This window comes from Perognathus longimembris, chromosome 25, assembly GCF_023159225.1.
Source record: "Perognathus longimembris pacificus isolate PPM17 chromosome 25, ASM2315922v1, whole genome shotgun sequence".
In the NCBI taxonomy this organism is placed as follows: Eukaryota; Metazoa; Chordata; class Mammalia; order Rodentia; family Heteromyidae; genus Perognathus; species Perognathus longimembris.
Window position 1 is genome coordinate 5761695 of NC_063185.1, and position 20300 is coordinate 5781994.

General features: G+C 39.3%; 1 protein-coding gene across 4 annotated transcripts in view; it reads left to right on the forward strand.

Annotated features, from left to right (window-relative positions):
* The window catches only part of Smad5 (SMAD family member 5), a 32326-nt gene extending 15049 nt beyond the window's left edge, over positions 1-17277 (forward strand). For 3 of the 4 annotated variants that reach the window (XM_048334003.1, XM_048334001.1, XM_048334002.1), the window contains exons 2-7: positions 884-1432; positions 7893-8144; positions 9007-9126; positions 11120-11341; positions 13340-13596; positions 15379-17277. In XM_048334003.1, the coding sequence (XP_048189960.1) occupies positions 1030-1432; positions 7893-8144; positions 9007-9126; positions 11120-11341; positions 13340-13596; positions 15379-15522 (1398 nt within the window). In that variant the 5' untranslated portion in view covers positions 884-1029 and the 3' untranslated portion in view covers positions 15523-17277. Of the gene's footprint in view, positions 1-578; positions 1433-7892; positions 8145-9006; positions 9127-11119; positions 11342-13339; positions 13597-15378 lie in introns of those variants that run through there. The other variant, XM_048334004.1, reaches the window with a different exon arrangement.
* Positions 17278-20300: the final 3023 nt, after the last annotated feature.

Genomic DNA, 20300 nt, shown 5'->3' on the forward strand with positions numbered 1-20300 from the left:
AATATATCCCCCCTCTTCCCCCCAATCTACAGTAGTCATGGTTTAGACTTTGCTAGAACTTGGCAGAGGCAGAGAGCCACAGTCTTGTTAAAATAATACAACAAAGGAGACATCATTTGTTCTGGACATTGCTTTTGTAGACAGTGTTCCGTCTGTCTGTCTAGATTCTTGGTGTGTGAGTTGGCTGGGGCAGGAGCTACTACAGCAATTTTACCATCTCTGGGTAGTGGAGGCCAAGACACTCCATACTTGTTGCTGCCACGAGTTCATGCTACAGAATGGCCGCTTGTCTTCATGAAGTACTATTCTGAAATACACACAGGCTGATAGAAAGTATAAGATATAAGTTGGCCTTTTGGAGGTTGAATTTTATACTAATCCTTTGATTCAGCATTCTTAATTTTAACAATTAAAATAATTTTTTCTGCCATATATCAGTTTAAATATAATTGATATGTAAAAATGTGACTTAAATAGTACCATGGGTTGCTCAAACCATGTAAATCTTACAAAACATTCTTAAAAGAATAATGACTTTTAAAAGAATAATGGCTTTAGGAAAAACTTTGATCCTATCATATAGGATATGATCATGGTATATAGGATATACCATGTTCAGAATTGATATAGCATATCACATGAATTTCAGTGAAAGGAAGTATTTCAGAATCAAATTCTAGAAGACCATTTTTGGTTACCATTTGGCATTGCCAGTGAATTCTTTTACGTTACAAAGAAAGAAGTGAGGGGTCACAGAACGTGTAGAGAAAATTGCATTTTGTTTACTTCAAAATGATTTTTGTGCTCTTATCTGTAAATAGTATAGCTTCAATTACACTGATTTAAATGTATGTGAATGTAATTGGCTTAATTTCTCTTCCAGGACTTGAACCAATGAGAGAAGCATATGGCCCTTCTGAAGATAAATGTCACTTTCTCTTAGGACCTGTATGCGACTTTCACCTGTGATTTGTCCTTTTAGTAGCTGCTGACTTTGATTACAGGAAGGTCTCTGAAGAGTCATATCAAATGACGTCAATGGCCAGCTTGTTTTCTTTTACTAGTCCAGCAGTGAAGCGGTTGTTGGGCTGGAAGCAAGGTGATGAGGAGGAAAAATGGGCAGAAAAGGCAGTCGACGCTTTGGTGAAGAAGCTGAAAAAGAAAAAGGGTGCCATGGAGGAACTGGAGAAAGCCTTGAGCAGTCCCGGACAGCCAAGCAAGTGTGTCACCATTCCTCGGTCTTTAGATGGACGCCTTCAAGTGTCTCACAGAAAAGGCTTACCCCACGTTATATATTGTCGAGTTTGGCGCTGGCCTGATTTGCAGAGCCATCATGAGCTAAAGCCCTTGGATATTTGTGAATTTCCTTTTGGATCTAAGCAAAAAGAAGTTTGTATCAACCCATACCACTATAAGAGAGTGGAGAGTCCAGGTATGTTTTGCTCCACTGAGAAGAATTTAAAACAGCAACCAAAACCAAATAAGTCTCTCCCCTGATTTGTAAATGTGTAGATTTGTTCCTTAGAAGCTTGTTCCTTAGAAGCCTTGTATTTCTGTCTTGGAAGGAATACTAAATTTGCACTTGGCTTTTTTTTTTTTTTTAATGTAGGTGATGATCCTTCCAAGTGGCTTATCCTAATTCATTATGCCCTGTAAGCACTTGTTTATATACCCCTACCCTCGCTGTAGATCACCTGTTCCTTGTCCCCAAAGCTTAGGTTCTATATGAATAATAGATTATGTTTTTATCTCTGTTGAGGAACCTTTTTCTTGGGTTAGAGGCATGGCTTAGGTGGTAGAGTGCCAGCTTGTGAGCAAAAGCAAGCATCAGTTACCAAGCTTGAGTCCTGGTCTAGGAAAAGAAGAAAAGAACTTTGTTCTTACAGTATCATCCTTCTTCTTAGCATTACATCTCCCTTTTCTGTTTTCTGACAGCACACAGCATTTCTTGATACTGCTTATCCTAAAATAAAAGTTTAAGAAGAATTCCTTTTCTGATCTCACTCACATACCCCTCTCCCCAGTTCATTGTACTCTTTCTTCAGATCCTTTTATAGGATATTCTTCCTTTTATTACTACGTCTTGATTTCTTTATTGGTGTCTTTCCAGTTCTTCCCTCCCAGTCGTCCTGCCAAAAATCATGAGTGACTTGCTTCTTAGAAATCCACATGGTGTTTCTCAGTGTTCCTCTATGTTACATCTCAGCAGTGTCGTGCCATTGATTTCTCATAGCTTCTTCTCTGGCTGACTTACACTCTACACACTACACTCTCCTCTTCTACAATAGTATCTGGTTTGACTCAGTCTTTGTTGCCTTATTCCCCTGTTTCATAGGACTTCATCCTTGGGCCTTTCTTAAGTGCTGTCATGCATTCTGTAGTTGTCTCACATGTCTGAAAATCATCCACACATTAATGGTCAGATGTTGAACTCCAGAGTTAGTTTTTCTCATGAGTTTTTAAGCTTTTCTACCAAGTTACTTATTGGACATCTCTATATGAGTATGACCAGGGGGATATAAAATGGTTAGATAGAACTTCCTCAACTGTTATCCAACAAGTCAGTTTTACTCTTTTTTTTTTCCTTTATAAGGTACATGGCACCAGTATTCGTGTAGTTACTGGTGCCCTAAACTTTAAATCTACATTTGAGCTTTGACAAATTCTGCTTTCTATACCTTTAAAATACACTTCACTTCTTAGCATCTCTAACCCTAAGTGGTCTTATAATTGTGTTTTCTACGCCTAGTGATCTTTAAAATAATGTGTATCAGATCATATCAGTCCCTACTAAAAACACTTTACAGACTTTCAATCCCACTTATGATGGGTTTCTGTAAGGCCCTACGTGACTTGTTCTCAAGAGTTTCTCTGTTCCTTAGACTTGCCACGCTTCTGCATCCAGGCTTACATTGCTGCTTCCTCTAAGATTACTTTCCACCCAAGATCTTTCCATGGCATACTTTCTCACTCCATTTGGTCTTTGGTAGAATAACCCATCATTTTATTTATCGTCTGATATGAGCAAGGCCTTTCTGAGTCTCAGTCATTACTGTATCCTCAGTGTCTAGAATATAGTAGTAGGTAGTGCCCAGCAAGCATTATTTTTGTACTTACATAAGCTGATCTCTTAGTTACTTTATGACTGCTATAACAGAATACCACAGACTGGACAAATTATAAGCAACAAAATGTATTCCTCCCATGGTTTTGGAGGCTAGAGCATCCAAGGTGGAAGGAGTGTATCTGGTAAGGGTCTTAAGTGTAGCATCACGTGGCAGAATGGCAAGGGGGCCTGAGTGACATTGGGCTGCAAGAAGCAGCCAGGCTTTAACAAACTCATTCCTGCTGAGTAATCCAGTCCGGCAATTGTGAATCACCCAGTTACCTCTTACTGCGCTCTGCCTCCCAGCTCTGGTATGTTGGGGATTTGATTTCTAGCACATGAACCATAGCATCTTGAACCATAGCAGCTGAGATGCTCGCTGATTTCTCTACTTATCTACTGCTGTAACTTTTGGTACTGGGATTTGAACTGAGGGCTTTGGCTTGCCTAGGTAGAGACTCTACCCTCCCTATTACCTCACAGTTTTTGTGGGTCAGTTGTCCCATCACAATTTAGTTGGGTCTTTTGTAGTCCTCTAACCAAAGTGTTGGTGAGGGCCAGCATCTTATCAGAAGCTGAGATGGGGAAGAGCTGCTGTGATTATTACAGAATTCTATACCTTCTGTGCCACTGAATTCTTCCTGGTTGTCTGCCAAAGACTGCTTTCAGTTGCTTGCCACAGGGCCCTTCTCCACAGGTTCATATTCATGTTTGTTCACATATCACCGCTTCCCCAGCATTATGTTTTCCCTCTCTGCAGACTATTTCTAACAGTATACAAACTGTCATGGCACTGCAGCTTCTTCAAAGCCAGTAAGGAAAGGAGGAAATTCTTGCAGCTGGGCATTCTGCGCTTGTGGAGTGCTGTCATACATCTTGTCACAAAGCTTCATACTCAGGGAGCCGTAATCCCCCGGAGGTGGGAGTTGTAGCAGCCAGTCAGCTTTCCACCTAGAGATAATACCAGTGTGGAAAGAATACAAAGCTAACGGTGGGTGTGAAGACTAGCAAAAGCATAGCAGCAGTGGTTGTGCTGTCAGAGGAAGTTCAGCTTGTGAATTTCTATTCTGCTGGTTGATATATGAGGTGATGCTCGGGCTTTTATTAAGTCACTGGAGAGCTGTGGCCTGCCTGAACAAGTTGATGAGGAAAGGACCGGAAGATTGAATGGAGAAATGTCTGAAAAATTAACAAGCCAGGTATTTGCTCAGAGTAAGCCTGGGAATTCTGTGTGTTACCCTATTGCCATAGTCATGATGACCAGCCAGTAGAAGATCTTGCCTTTCTCTAATCCCTTTTTCTCATCGATCACTTTGTGGAAAGGACAGGCACATAACTGATACTTCTACGTGACTACAAGTCTCCTATTAGTTCATCTGCTGGAAAGAATATAGAAACCTCATTTTGGACACAAGTCCACTCATCTTGGGACAAGGGACAGCTTGACCCAGCTAGATAAATTTGCCTTCATTCTCCCTTAACCAAGAAGTGGTGACACCACTGGGTCACCTAAGTTCTTTGGTAATGAAGTGTGGTGGTGATGGCAGTGAGTACTTGTTGAGTACTATGGTTCTGGTGTGGTGGTGATGGCAGGGAATGCTTATTTTGTATTTTCCTAATCCTGTGACAGTATCCCTTCACAGAACCAGAATTATACTAACATTTTACAACCTTACTATGGATCTGTAAATTTATGGATAAAAAGACTTCAAAGGAAGTGTCTTATCTAGGAGAACACAATATATATTGGAGTGAGAAAACAATGCTGTAAGTCAAAAGGTAGAAGATGGTTAGAAAGTGATTATGCACACAAGAAATACAGAGCGCAAGCCTAGGTGGTCCAGTGTTAATTGGAAAAATTGCCTTGTGATTGATGGTTCTGGAGCCAGACTTCTTGGGTTGAATCCTGGTTTTACTATACACTGTAAAGTGGGAATAATGTACCTATACTCAGGGTTAGAAGAGGATTATTGGATAAGTCAGTACACACACAAAAAATCCTTAGATTAACATGTGCCCAGAGTCAGTTTCAAATTAAGTATCAATTCTACTAGGGTATTAACATTCTGGAAATAGAATGTATGGGAAAATGACAGGGAGAAAATTTCAAAGAAATACTTCTAGGTAGAAAGGGTTCAGTGACCAAGTAATAGAAAGGGGACTGAAGAAGACCCATACTCAGTGGAGGAAAAGATGATTCTGAAAGCTTCCTGAGAAAGGAGTACAGGACACAGAAGCCTGAAAGTAAAGAATTTTGGATTTCTCAGTGTACTTTTGGATTCAACAAGAAAATGGAGCAACACTGTCCCACATTTAGAGAGAAGAAGCTATATGAATTCTGTCAGCAGACACTTTCTTACCCTTTCTTAGGGGACAAGGCCAAAGAAATAGGTCTACCCAGAGAGAAGGGAAGGGAGGTTCAATGGCATCAGCTTTGTAGGAATCAACCATAGCAGCTAGTCAAAAGGATAGAAGGTCCAGGGGGAACACAAACCTATTCATTCATTATTTGATGACTTAAGGCATCTCAAAAGTAGTGTTGATAGACCTAGTGTTTGAGACAGCTCCTGAAATACTAGTGGCATGTACTAAATGAAAGAACAGGGACATAGCTTTAGTAAAAGCAGTGCTCAAGAAAGTGTCACTGAGTAGTTGGCTCAATGATGAATTGTGTGTGTGTGTATGTGTACATAGACTTGTGTGTATATGTAATAAGCCCTGAGTATTAATTTAATAATTTTTAATGTGACTTTATTGTAGGAAATGAGATAAAATATTTAAAAAGCTGCTTCATTTCCCCAAAGAGCAAGTATACAAATAACATCTTGCCGGATGAATAGTGATGCAGATCTATTATTTAGCAGTGCACAAAGTAAATCTTAAAGAAAATAGCTACAAAATTAAATTTGCCTAAATTTATCTGTCTGTCTCCTAACGCTCATTATTTTGAATGGTGGTAAAATAATTTATTAAAATATTCACAGGTAATATGCTCAAGGAAGAGGGAAGCCACTAGGTTTTTAACTGCATATATATATATATGCATATATATATACACATACATATTTAGAGGCAAAGAAATCTTTACTGGATGGAATTCTTTAGTTACTTCATTCAGTGTTTTCTGATTACTAGCTGGCTAACAAATCCTCTCCATTGCCCTTCTCTCCAGTGGCACCCTTCCATCTTTCTGTAAGAGGAAGAGTAGTTGCTAAAGCACAGAGCAAAGTGTGTACTCGATGTTCACTGTATGCTTAAGCACTAACTCAGTGCCAACTAGACAGTCTCTGGTTTATTGTGGCCATCTCTACTTCTGGGAGAGGGAGCATGACCTAGTTGGTGAAAAAAATAATTTGACTTTGTTGGTGCAGAATGACATCCAAATCAAAGTGGGATTTTTTTTTGAAATGTAGTTACTTGGACAAATAAAGAAAAGTGGAAAAAGATGTAATTGGTAAATTAAGAGTTTGAAGATTCTGGGTATTAGAATGTGATTGCTTGGGTCTTTAGTGAAAGTGAATATTTCAGTAAGGTTAACATTTATCTTTTATAGTGTTCTTGTTTAGATATGTAGACATTGTACATATTTTCATTTAAATCATATTCAGAAGGCTGATTTTGAATGGAAGACTTGTGAGGAAATAGTACTGTTTTCAGTAGGGCAAACCACTAGAGCATTCTTACTAAGAATACTGAAAGTGTTCAGAGTTGGAAATGTGGCTTTATTAGAATATCCACATAACTGGGCCCAACTTCCTTCTCTAGTTCAGTGCCTAGGCCAGCCGCCAAATCTTTTCTGTTTCCTCCTTCTCCTGCTCCCCACCCCTAGCACTGTTGTGGAAAATCCTGGTACTTTCAGATCTAGTCACAGTCAGTGTCATCTTTTCCACAATATTCTGTTTGATTTCCTGCTATTGGGAATACTTATATTTTGGGGGGTGAATGGGTAACCAGGGTTTGAACTCAAGGCCTCACACTTGTTAGGCAGGCACTCTTGCCACTTGAGCCTCATCCCAGTCTCAGTGCCTGCTCCTTAATTCTCAAATACATTAAATTCTCTGTGATCCTTTTGCCTAGAGCCTCCAGCTTAGCTGGGATGACAAGTGTACACAGTCATACCCACCTTATTTTGGGGGAGAGAGAAAGGTAATGGGATTGGACTCAAGGGCTGATTCTTGGTGATTTTAGAACAGGAATAGAACCTTCTCTGCATTTTCTGTCTTGCAGAGTTCCATACATAGACTAAATGCTTCTAAAATTTACATACATAGATTCAAGTTTCTGTTAACAAAAACCCTTCCTAAAAGTAACCTGTTTTTTTTTATTAGTTGGATAGTCTTACATAAATCCTTTGTATCATACTTTTATCATTTTTTTATTATACTTTTTTGTGGTATTGGGGTTTGAACTTGAGTCATTGCACTTTATGAAGCAGGTACTCTACCATTTGAGTCATATATCCAGCCTCTTTTCCTTTGGTTGTTTTTTGAGATCAGATCTTGCTTTTGCCCTGGCTGGCAGTGGCCACAATCTTCCTATTGAAGCTTCCTGACATAGCTGGATCATAGACATACCCCATCACACCCAGTTTTTTCTGTTAAGATGGGGTCTTGTGAACTTTTTACCTGGGCTGATCTTGGCTCACAATTCTCCTGATCTCAGCCTCTTGAATAGCTAGGATTACAAAGGTGAGCCACCATCCTGGCTATACCAGTCTCTTAGTGGTGGGTGGGACATTTACTGTAATCACTCCTGATGGATGACTTCTGGTTTCTTTTTCTTTCAGTCTTACCTCCAGTGTTAGTGCCTCGTCATAATGAATTCAATCCACAACACAGCCTTCTGGTTCAGTTTAGGAATCTGAGCCACAATGAACCACACATGCCACAGAATGCCACGTTTCCAGATTCTTTCCACCAGCCCAACAGCACTCCTTTTCCCTTATCTCCAAACAGCCCCTACCCCCCCTCCCCTGCTGGCAGCACGTATCCCAGCTCCCCGGCAAGCTCTGGACCCGGAAGTCCATTTCAGCTCCCAGGTAAGACTTTACCAGTAAGGAAGAGTAAATTAATAGGAACCCCTGGGAGTCAGCAGTTTTTCTCCTGGGTGAGCCATTGTACAGCAATGGGTAATTATTTGTGACTATATATCGTTTCGATAATTGTTTGATTTCCACAAGAGTTCAGATCTTATTTTGCCAAGTAACATATGTTTACAGTCTGGAAATAGTAGGGGAATTAAATACCAACTGTTCAATTTGCTCATGGAAATTGCTCAAACATAAATGTTCACCCTGCTTTAAATTCAGTGCTGGTCATAGCACCATCTCAAAATATATCCTGAAACTTGGCCGTGAAAGGCATTTTATATTTGGTTTTCTAGTTACTGAGGCAGGACAAAGTCTAAAGATTGCCTTTGCAAAAATTTGCAACGAAGAGTGTTGGAATTCAAAAGATTTCATGGTTAGCTCAGTTTCCTGAGCTAATTACCTAGCCATTTAATGGAACCCAGCAGGCATTTGGAGACAGTGTGAAATCTTGATAAAAGGCTTATAAACATGTAGGTACACGAGGATAATCTGTCTTACAGTAGCTACAGTTTCTCTGGACACAATGGCAGAGTTCTTGACCTTAAATCCTATATTAGTGAACTTTAGTACAGATCCTATAGTACTGATCCTGTAGTACTAGGTAATTGGGCAAAATTAACGTGAGCTTATGAATTTTAGGAGCTATTCTTTTTTGCCCTAGGGTTGTGTCCAGTGTGTGTGTAATGTTCAGCCCTGCTGGTAATACTGAGTTAGTGTTTTTTTTTTTAATAATGCTATTAGAGTAATAACTGAGCAGGTTGAAGACTTGGCTCTTTTGAGACTTGATCTTGTGTCATTTTCTTCCTCTCAGCTGACACACCTCCTCCTGCCTATATGCCACCCGATGAGCAGATGAGTCAGGACAACTCCCAGCCTATGGACACAAGCAACAACATGATTCCTCAGATTATGCCCAGCATATCCAGCAGAGGTATTGATTTTGTTTCTCTTTTTAGTTCTTGTACCTTTTTGCCTACTTTACTTTTTTGCAGTGCTAGGGATTGGATCCTGAGCTTCTCTACCTCCAGTCTTGACCACTTTAAAAAATACGCTTTCAATGAAGTATTCACTTGTACCACAACAGCTTCTCAGAATTTCAGTAGCCCCATCCCCATCTCAGTATATTTTTGAAGATGTTTCTATATGTAGGGATTGCTGCCTTGTATAAACACTTCAGAACTGTGAGAAATAAAATTTCTGTTGTTTCAGCAACCTGCACCAACTTAGACAGAAATTGGTACCTAAAAGTGGGATGCTGCTCTTAAATAGCTTTGAAACTAAGTAATGAATAGAGGCTGAAGGAAGTTTGAGGTTTATACTAGAAAAAGGTGGAATTGCTGTGATTCTGGTGAGGACCCAGGAGTAAACAAGGAAAATGGTAAAGAAATGGTAAAGAAAGCTTCCATTAAATATTCCACAATTAGGTATAGAATGTGAGTAGAAATATGGATAGGTGTTAAGGGTTGTTTTTTTTTGAGATTTTAAAGCTAAATGAGTAACATGTTCTTGGAAAACAAGAAACAAAGGTATCTTTGTCAGAAAGTAGCAAAGAAAAACAAAACTTAGGGCTGGAGATACGGCCTAGTGGCAAGAGTGCCTGCCTCATATACATGAGGCCCTGGGTTCGATTCCCCAGCATCACATATACAGAAAATGGCCAGAAGTGGCGCTGTGTCTCAAGTGGCAGAGTGCTAGCCTTGAGCAAAAAGAAGCCAGGGACAGTGCTCAGGCCCTGAGTCCAAGCCCCAGGACTGGCCAAAAAAAAAAAAAAAACAAAACCAAAACAAAACAAAAACAAAACTTAGCTGAGTTCTGTTCATGTTCTAGCACTTTGTGTGAGATAGAACTTTGGGGCCACAGAACTGGATATTTCACCCAGCAGATTGATGTTGTACTGCCTGTTTCCTCTTGACTGCTCATGGTAAAATAAAGAGTAAGGAATCAAAGAAGAAACCATTTAAGCAAAGCAGAATCAGAACTCAGAGATTTGGAAGGTTCACCATACTGTAAAAACTGAGTAGTGTGTGAGGATGGAACATCCAGGGGTTTGCTCACCTGCCATGTGAAAATGAGATTCGTGTGGACATGAGCCATACACTGGCTAGTCACTCCAGCTGGGGTATAGCTAGTTTCACCTGCAGGGACAGTGAAAAGTCAGGCTCAAGACCATGTACATCTTAGATTCAGAAAGACAGGACAGTGAATCTGTCTGGCTGCAAACCCCAACTAAAGAATGGTCTTGAAGGGATTCTGAGCTCATTGGGATGCATGTCCAGGTTTCAGCCAGCTGGATACCTTCGTGGATGTGGGGTGCCTGGAGCCTTGAGGTTGTAACTCTCTAGTGCATCCCTTACATAGTTTCACATGTTGCAACCGGAGAAGAATTTGCCTTGGGATTTTGTCTCTAGCTCACCTGTTGCTGAGTGGATAGTTCTAGACTTTAGATGTTACAGGTTTTGCTGGAATGCGCTAAGACTTTAGAGGTGGAATGTATTATGTTTGTATGTAATAAGGACTTGAATATTGAGAGGCCAAAGTGAAATGCTAATGGACCACATTGTGCCTCCTGAAATTCATGTTGAAGCCCTCATCCTTACTGTGATGGTGTTGGAGAGGTTGGTAACTTTAAATGAGTTCTTGAGAATGAATTCACTGGACCTGAGATCTGCTGACACTTCATGTTGAACATAATTTTTTAAAAGTTTAAGTGTAGAACCCCGAGCAAGCTAGGATAGGATAGTCATATTGAATTTCTATAACTGTCTTAAATTGTCATGGTTTAAGCTTGTTTTTACAAGTGACTAGAAGTACCTATTTCCTGTTTCACATAGTGTTTTGGTTGGGCTAAAGGGTAAACACATAATGAACCCAGAGTTCCTGATAAGTCATTGACTAAACTTGTTTTCTGTTTGGTCTGTTTACAGATGTTCAGCCTGTTGCCTATGAAGAGCCCAAACATTGGTGTTCAATTGTTTACTATGAATTAAACAACCGTGTTGGGGAAGCTTTTCATGCATCTTCTACTAGTGTGTTGGTAGATGGATTCACAGACCCTTCAAATAACAAAAGTAGATTCTGTTTGGGATTGTTGTCAAATGTCAATCGTAATTCAACAATTGAAAACACAAGGCGACATATTGGGAAAGGTAATGTGGTTTTTCTACATTAACTTGAATTTAGTCATGTGTTGTGTTTTGTATCATGCATTGTGGAAGGTGCTGGAAATATACAAAGCATCTTAAGGCATGGCCTCTGCTAATTTTTGAGTGTTATCCCAACTGGAATTTAAGCTGGTAGCAATCAGGAGCTGTAACAGTGCCTGGCTCATAAAACACACATCAGATACCTGTGGAGCATGTGGGTCCTGGTGAAGCATTTTGTAATTACAGTATTTGTGAAGTGTTTGTGGTTGTGATAACTTGTAAGAATTACGATAGGTGGAAAGGGTTGAATAAGAGGAAGGAAATCCAGGGTGAATGACAGAAGTCTTGGGCTTCACCACCACCCCTCTTATCTTTTAAATTGGGTCACAAGGTTCAGTTGTAATTCATCCTGCAAGAAACAACCTTTTTTTTGTGCCGCAATTCATGCCAGATCTTACGTGTCAGGGAAACCTGGCCCACGTAGGATGTATTGCATTTTCTTCAGAAGTTTTAGGCTTCTTCCCTTTGCTGCTTTTTGCTTGACTTGACAGCCTTATTTCTCAATTTACCAGCCTAGAATCCTTTTGATTCTGGCCCATTTTCTTTTCTTTTCTTTTTTTTTTTGGGGGGGGGAGGTGTACAATTGTGTTTTACTTGTATATCTTTGAATACTGTGCTCAATGCCTATTCTTTTTTTTTTTTAATTTTTTGTCAAGGTGATGTACAGGGGTTACAGTTACATAATAAGGTAGTGAGTACATTTCTTGTCATATTTGTTATACCCTCTCTCATTTTTCTTTCCCTTCCCTAGCTCAGGTAAACATACATACATTACCCAGTGTGCCAAAATCATATACAGTAACCACAGGGGATACGCCATAGGAAATTCACCTAGTACATTAACACCTAGTACATTAAAAAAAAAAAAAAAGACAACAATGAAATCCTGTTTCCATTTCTTGGAGTTCATTTTGCTTAGCCACATCTTATATAATCTGGCCCATTTTCAATCAAATTTAGGTTAAAGAAGTTTAAAGGGGTTATGTACCAAATCATTAGGGATCTCTACCTTCGAGGCGTGACAGTTTGAAATGATTCTTAGAATGATATTTTCTTGTGGAGAAAATACTAGATGACTTTCCCTTCACATGTTATTTGAATTTTACAGTAGGAACTGCTTTCACATGTCTTAAAATTTTATTATCTTTAAGTAATTATACAAAGGAGTTGCCATTTAACAAAGCAGTTTATGAATATACTGCACCTTGATCAATGTCTCCCTTTTTAATATTCTCACAGCTTTTACATATTTATATCCATGTTTTAAATATAAAAAAAATCTTATAAAGAAGGATAAGCCTACATTTTAAAAACTTTTTCTGTGGCATGAAACTACATTTGTACCTTTGTTTTTGTCTGAAATTCTTCTGCCCTCTTTGTTAGTAAAAAGTCTGTAAAACAATAGTCTGTGCCCTGTGCTGGTTCACACCAATCATCCTAGCTACCCAGGAGGCTGACACTTGGAGGATCACAATTTGAAGCCAGCTCTGCAGAAGAGTTCTTGAGACTTCATTCCCAAAAGATAACAGCACAATGCTGGACTGGAAACAACTCAAGTTGTAGAGGGCCAGCCATGAGCAAAAAAAAGCTAAAGTGAGAGCCTAAGGCCATGAGTAAAACCTTGGTACTGGAAAAACAAATGCCAAAAAACCACATAGTTTGTAGCACCAAGAAAATCTTTAAAAGGGCTTATCAAAAGGCAATAGGTGGTTTTTCTTTCAGCCACCTCTTTGATTAAGATAAGTGCTTAGGAATAGGAAAGGCACCTTAGAGTGAGTAGACACACCTAATGAACTTGTGGTTTACCTCCTGGCTGGTTGAGGATGGGCTCAGACTTGGATTGTTTTTAGCTGCAGAAGGATCTGCATCTCTAGTCTGCCTGTGCGAGGTCAGGATTTCCTTGGCAGGGTTAAGCTGACTGACACTGGCCTTCTCTTCCAGGTGTCCATCTGTACTATGTTGGCGGGGAGGTGTATGCAGAGTGTCTGAGTGACAGCAGCATATTTGTACAGAGTAGAAACTGCAACTTCCACCACGGCTTCCATCCCACCACTGTCTGTAAGATTCCAAGCAGCTGCAGCCTCAAGATTTTTAACAACCAGGAGTTTGCCCAGCTGCTGGCTCAGTCTGTCAACCATGGATTTGAGGCAGTATATGAGCTCACCAAAATGTGCACCATTCGAATGAGTTTTGTCAAGGTGAGTGGGCTGTGGTCTACAATGAAATTGCAGTCACTATAAATTTGTATGTCTCTGGCTATAATTAAAAACTTTTGAATGCAAGATGGTGGTGACTTTTGGCCTGATTTAATAGGTTTTCCAAGTAAAATTCTTGAACTTATTTAAATCACATAATTGATCTGTTTCATTTTGTAATTACCCATAAATCACATGATTGGGATTTCTATATTGGATGAGGGTTAAGTTTACACAGCATTTCACTTAGAAGACATTTAAGATTACAGTTGCCTTTTGAGTCCCTTTGATTATTAGAATTACATAGAATACTAAAATTACTTGTACACTACAGTTACTTATATCTAAGTTCTGTTGTTGAGAATTTTCAAAGGTCATCTCTATAATTTGCCTTCTTTGGCCGGACTTTATTGAAAATGTCAAAGATTATGGCTCATGAACAAAATTTGTAAATTATTCCATGACTAAGGCTCTTAAGGTTCAGCCCAAAGAGGAACAGCTGTCACACGCTGCCCTTCTTTGGGCGCGGTCTCTGTCCTATGTCCCTGCTGCTTTCCTGTGGGTCTGTTTTACAGATCAGTTTGTCAGTTTTCCTGCAGGCACTCCCTCCCCTCCTGGAAATATGGTTACTATGGTCCACTCCATCTCTCCCTTCCTTGCTCCCACTCCTAATTTTCCTGGACCTATAAATAGTAAGACAGAAGACTTAATCCAAGAAAATAAATGTAAAAAATATCTTTTCCTATTTTTTAATCTGAGGCTTATACTACCATTTTAGTTTATTTCATCTCATTAATTTCCTACCTTTAAAGATAATGTCCAGGTGGTCACATTAAAGCTTACAGCATGCATCGGTCAAAGTCTACAAATAGCTTCTCTGATAGACATAAGAAGCAGACCAAATAACAAAAAGAAAACACTAGAAACAAAATCTACATGAAGTTACATGAAACTGTTGGTGATGGTGAGTTTTGTGTATCCTGGTAAATGAGAATATATTTAACAAGAAATTCTAACGTTTTTAAATTGTTAAATATTTTAACATACATCCTTTCTAAAATTGAAAGAATTCTGAAACACATCTAATCCCACAAGTTTCTCTTAAGTAAATAATACGTTGTTTAAAATTTTAAAGCTGGGGATGTGGATTAGTGGTACAGTGCTTGCGTAGCATGTGTGAAGCCCTGGGTTCAATTCCCTAGTACCACATAAATGGTAGAGTGCTAGCCTTGAGCAAAAGAAGCTCAAGGTCAGTGCCCGGGCCCCATGCTCAAACCCTAGGACTGGCCAAAAAACATATTTTTCAGGAATGTCATTATTGTCTTGCTCTTTCTCCTCTCCTTCCCTCCCTCCCTCCCTCCCCCACAATCCCCCACACTCCTTCCCTCCCTCCCTTTCATTCTTTCTTGGTCTTGGGGTTTGAACTTAAAGCCTGAAGGCTGCTGTCTTTGGGCTGCTTTTGCCCAAGGCCTAGTACTCTACCACTTTGAGCCACTTCTGGTTTTCTGATGGCTAATTGGAGATAAGAATCTCTCCGATTTTCCTGCCCAGGGCTGGCTTTGAACCATGATCCTCAGTTCTCAGCCCCCTAAGTAGCTAGGATTACCAGCGTGAGCCACAAGCAAGCACTCTGCTTTTCTTGATTTTGATTCTGTAGCAAATGCTGAGTTTGGTGAGAGTTACTCTGTTTATCTATGTTCTGCACCTTGTTCCGGTTACACTGTCTTTGCATTGTTAAAGTTACTTGAGACTAGTTGGCAATGTGGTGTGTGTTCCTCTTCACAGGGCTGGGGCGCGGAGTACCACCGGCAGGACGTTACCAGCACTCCCTGTTGGATCGAGATCCACCTTCATGGTCCTCTTCAGTGGCTGGATAAAGTCCTTACTCAGATGGGCTCCCCTCTGAACCCCATATCTTCTGTCTCATAGTGCAGAAGTACTCTTTTCAATTATGTTACTTGTGGACTTGTTTAATTTTAGAGAAATTTCCAGTACAGATACTGTGAGCTGACATGGAAAAACGGATACTACAGCTTATTTTTTTCTACAAAATTGTGACCAATACATTTGTACTTTGTGACTCTCCATTTGTTTGTACTCAGTATTCATGTAATGGACTGGAAAGCGTGAAAGATACAGAGCAAGCATCATGCCCCACTCAGAAGCTCGGCTTTGATCTTAAACTGGAACAGGTTTTTGCTTATTGTCCCAAGAGTTTTTTATTTCCTAATTTTTTTAATGTAACAAAAAAATGATAGTGTAAGAGAGTATATACACGGGGAAAAGTGCACCTGTCCTCTCTTTTCTTGTCTTCCGGAAGCTATATGCTTCTAACAACTTATCCCACCAGCTTTATAAAAACACATTTTACTTGGTTTTGCAAAAGCTTATGGTAGGGGCTTAAAAGAAACTATAATAAAAAGAAGAATCTTCTTTGAAGGAACACTAAGCACTGTTCTCACTAGTAGTGTCCAGTAAAAGCAAAGTGATAGTTTCCTAGATGGCATCATACAATTGACATCTAATATAACTGTTTGTCTGTATTGTGATTCATGCTATCTGTATATCTTTTGTAAAACATTTCCTTTTCTAAAAAAGAAAACACTGCAAGTAATTGATGTGTAATATATGCCATGTACTCAGTCTGTCCTGAGTACTATTTTATAGCTAGCAGCAGTGCACGTGTGGCCTTGTCAGCTGTGTTTGCTGCTCTTGGCCAGTGTGGGAAGAATTCTACTTGTGACATGCATTAATCTTTTTATTTTGCACTTTTATGGGTGACAGTTTTCAGTGTAACCTTTGCTCAGACATGCTCAAGTGACCTACACTGCAGTTGTAGGAAGTTATGCTTTTTCTATTGTTTAACTTTTCAACGTAGGTTATAAAATAGTTACCATACAGCTCTAGCTAAGGTGCCTAATTTTGGATGTTGTTAACTTCATGCCATTGCTCTGACTTACTTATATCCGTCTCCTGTGTCATAGACCCTGGTTGGGCCCCAAGGATGAGATAAATCAGCAGTGAGGGTTGGGGTAGCTGATATGAACACATTCACAGAGCAGAGAATGCAGGTGGAGTCCCACCATCCATGGTCTGTCTTTTTCGAGTTTCTTACTACCTATATCAATGCCAATGTCCCAGAACACAGTCTCCTGAGAGGAAAGACCCATTTAATCAATTGTGCCTTTGCCTGTAGGTGTTTTAACCACTTGTTCTGGAGAGCATCAGGTGGATACATAGCTGTGGAATGAGAAAATGGCCTAGTTCATCTATCAGAAGAAGCTTTATTTTCTGGTGCCTTTTGAAAGTATATGGAGCCATGACATTCTTCTGTTAAAAATGTAACTTTGGTGTGACTTTCTGCTTCACCCTTCCTGCTTTAAGGATACAAAAAAAGGTGTTTTTTTGTGTGTGTGTGTTGTGTTTTTTTTAAGGAAAGGGTTATGTGACTCTCCTTGTGCTTTGTGTGTCATTATTTATTGCTGTTTCACAATGCAGCCATTATTACATGGTTTTAGGTAAAGTGCATTCGGGTTTCAGCTCACAGCCTTTTTGCTGGGTAGGAAGAAAACTTTCCAATATCTCAGCCTTAAACATGTTACTTGGCAAGTATTCTCAGATGGCCAAAGCTTTCTGCTGCCTATACAAAATAGAATTATTTGCTTAGTGATTGAACCTACATTTTTTTTTAATCATCCTTCACTTAGCAGGCTCATGGCACAATCTTTGGAACAAATTTGTAGAAAAAACTCAAGTCACATTACAGATGCCTATGATCTACTGGGCTCTCCCTCACTTCTTCATTGATGTTTCAGCATGGAGTTAAGAATTTTTACTTGTAGTTGCCATATTACAGCCTGTAAAGTTGAGTTGGCTGATGGACTTGATGTGATTAGCCTTTTCTGTTTTCTCTAAGGAGTTTTAACTGCCAAGAATTTCGTGGAGAAGTTCAAGCCTGATGTGTTTCCTAAGCATTGTCAACTTCATCCTGTGGCTTTAAATGAAAACTTTCTTCAGTCAGCTGCTCTTGCAATCCCTAAGGATACACATACACCTGTGGATAGGAATTGAGAGATCTAATAAGATTAAAATGAAAAGCAAAACGAAGTAAAGTTTCCGCCAACTAAAGTAGCCCTTCTAAAGAAACCATTTCATAAACCTGTAGTTTAAAATGTAAAATCTATGGGATGTGTTCAGTAGTCAAATTTATGGTATCAGCCTTGCTAGATAGAAATCCCATTTTATAGCATATAAATTAATGTATGCCAGCAAAAAGGATGGAATAAGAAACTTGAAACCAGCAGAAAGAAAAATAGAATCAAAATGCATCTCAGTAATAAATTGAAGCAACAAGGGGATGTTGATTGGACATAAGAAGTGCATTTGATGAACATCTCTACATCATAGAGAGCTATGGTCTGTTTGAACTGTCTGATTAAAATTATGAAATGTTGCTGGGTACTTATGGCTCATACCTGTAATCCTAGCTGTACAAGCTGAGATAGGATTATAAGTGGTAGAACATAAATGGTAAGCAAAAAAGTGGAGTGAGAGTATGAGGCCCTGAGTTCAAGTTGTTAGTATGGGGGGAGGGGTTATTGAACATAAACTAAAGCATATTATCAGTTTAGTAAAATGGGTACTTTAGGAAATTTAAAGGAAAGTGCCAGTAAGCATGTCATATATATGCATTACAATGTGAGTCTTTTTTCCCCATAACAGCTGTGTAAGACAGCAATGGTGGTGGTGGTGGTGGTGGCTGGGTGGCTGACGGGAGCCCAGGAAAGATCACTAGATTAGAGAATTCAGTGTGCCACACCTGCTAGTATAGGCACTGTTTTATATTCTTCATAACTTTGGAGAGTAAAACATCCTTTGGGGAGGGAAAATGATTGGTAAATAATTCAATTCTGAAGTCTCTTGTCAAGTTAACAATTAGGCTCACCTTAAAAGAAAACAAAAACCTGTATTACCTGTGAGGGGAGTTTCTTCCTTAGTCGTAGTATCCTTTTGGAGGAGAAAGATTATAGCAAAAATGAAACCCTACCGATAGCAGAGAAATTTTATAGAAAAGTTTGGTAGTATCTGTTTGAGTACACTTCTGCTTCAAGTCATTTGCTTCATAGTACTCTAGTAGTGTCATTTTTCTCTCAACTATCCCATTTGCTTCCTGAGAAAGGCAGAATCTTGATAATTATTGAATGCAACCTCGTGATAGCTTGAATTTTGGACCTTTTAGCTTTTAAGAACTCAGAGGCCTTCTCTGTCTTACTGGTTGTGTCATCTGTGTTTGGGGTTTGCCCAAAGAAGTGTGTCCTCAATACACTATTGGTTAGATAAGTAACTTTTAAGGTAGTAGATAGCCTGGTGGTTTTGGAAATATTGGGTAATTTTTATAGGAGAGAATGTTCCGAAGTGACAGCTTTCAAAGGGGCTGTGTTTTGGAGGTTTCTTCTCATTCCCAGAGCAACAGTATTCAATGATAAAAGTGCATGTATGGAAAGTAAATATTCAAGCCATTTTTTTTCTGCATAAACAAAGAGTTCGACCTGTTGGACAGAAACCTTAAGTTGTAGTTTAGCATGTTTTGAGGAAGATGTGTTACCTCCTTACAAGAGGTGACTATATTTATCAAGCCTTTATTCATAAAAGAAGCTGATCTCCCTGGCTGTGGCTGTAGTTAAATGTAGAATACTTGCCTGGCATGAATGCTTGAGGCCCTGAGTTCAGTCTCCAGCAACACACACTGCACACACTCATGCATGCACACACAACTCTTCTCCCAAAATACAACTGTATAATCGCTTACATGGCACTCCAAAATTAGATGCTGTGAAGGTGATTTCATGCATTCATTTTGTTTTAAAATAAAAACACATGGTGTAATATTTGCTACTAGTAGTTTCTGTAAAGTGAGTCTTGTCATTGTGTTGAAAAGCTCTAGAGCAGAATTCTTTCATCCATTATGGTGGAGTGGAGAAGCTTGGTTTCCAAATAACTCAGTTCTTAAATTGTTTTAATTATCATAAGCCATTATCCTAAAAGGATGTATTTGAAGTTGCTGTTTGTAGAAAGTTCAGAGTTTTGTGTATAGTTAGATCCTCTCCCCCTCCCCCCTTCCTTAATAGGTAATGCCTTCTTAACACTAGCTGGCATTAGCTATAACAAAAGTCCACTTAGGCCAAAGACTCCCAAGCTCACTGTAGTGAAGAAGGCTTTTATAGTCAGGTTTCCCATGCAGTACCATTGGAATGCTGGTGCTTTGAGGTACTCCTGTAGTAGTTTCACCGTGGGTACTCAAGGGTAGTGGTTGGGCACGAGGCTATCTTGTTTTAAATTTGGATAGGGCTGCCATGGTGAAACACATACACCTGCCCCATTCCCTTAAAAAAACATCTCATGTTGCACATGTTGAACCACCACCCTGATGGCTGTGTTGTGGGTCTGTCTGCTTCTGACTTGTCTTGTTTTGCTTCAGTTTATGTTGTGGAAAATGCAGTTCTAGCACCATGCCTCAATCCTGTTGATCTTTTTTGATACTTACAAAAATGTATTAATTGGGTTTTATTGTCTTGTGCTTATCAAAGCCATAACTTTTAAGAAATTTGTTTTTGCATATTTGCTAATACTTTATTTTAATAAACTTCAAAACCTATTTAATGTGTCTTTTCTCAGAACTGTGATCTGATTTACGCTTCATTGAGTTT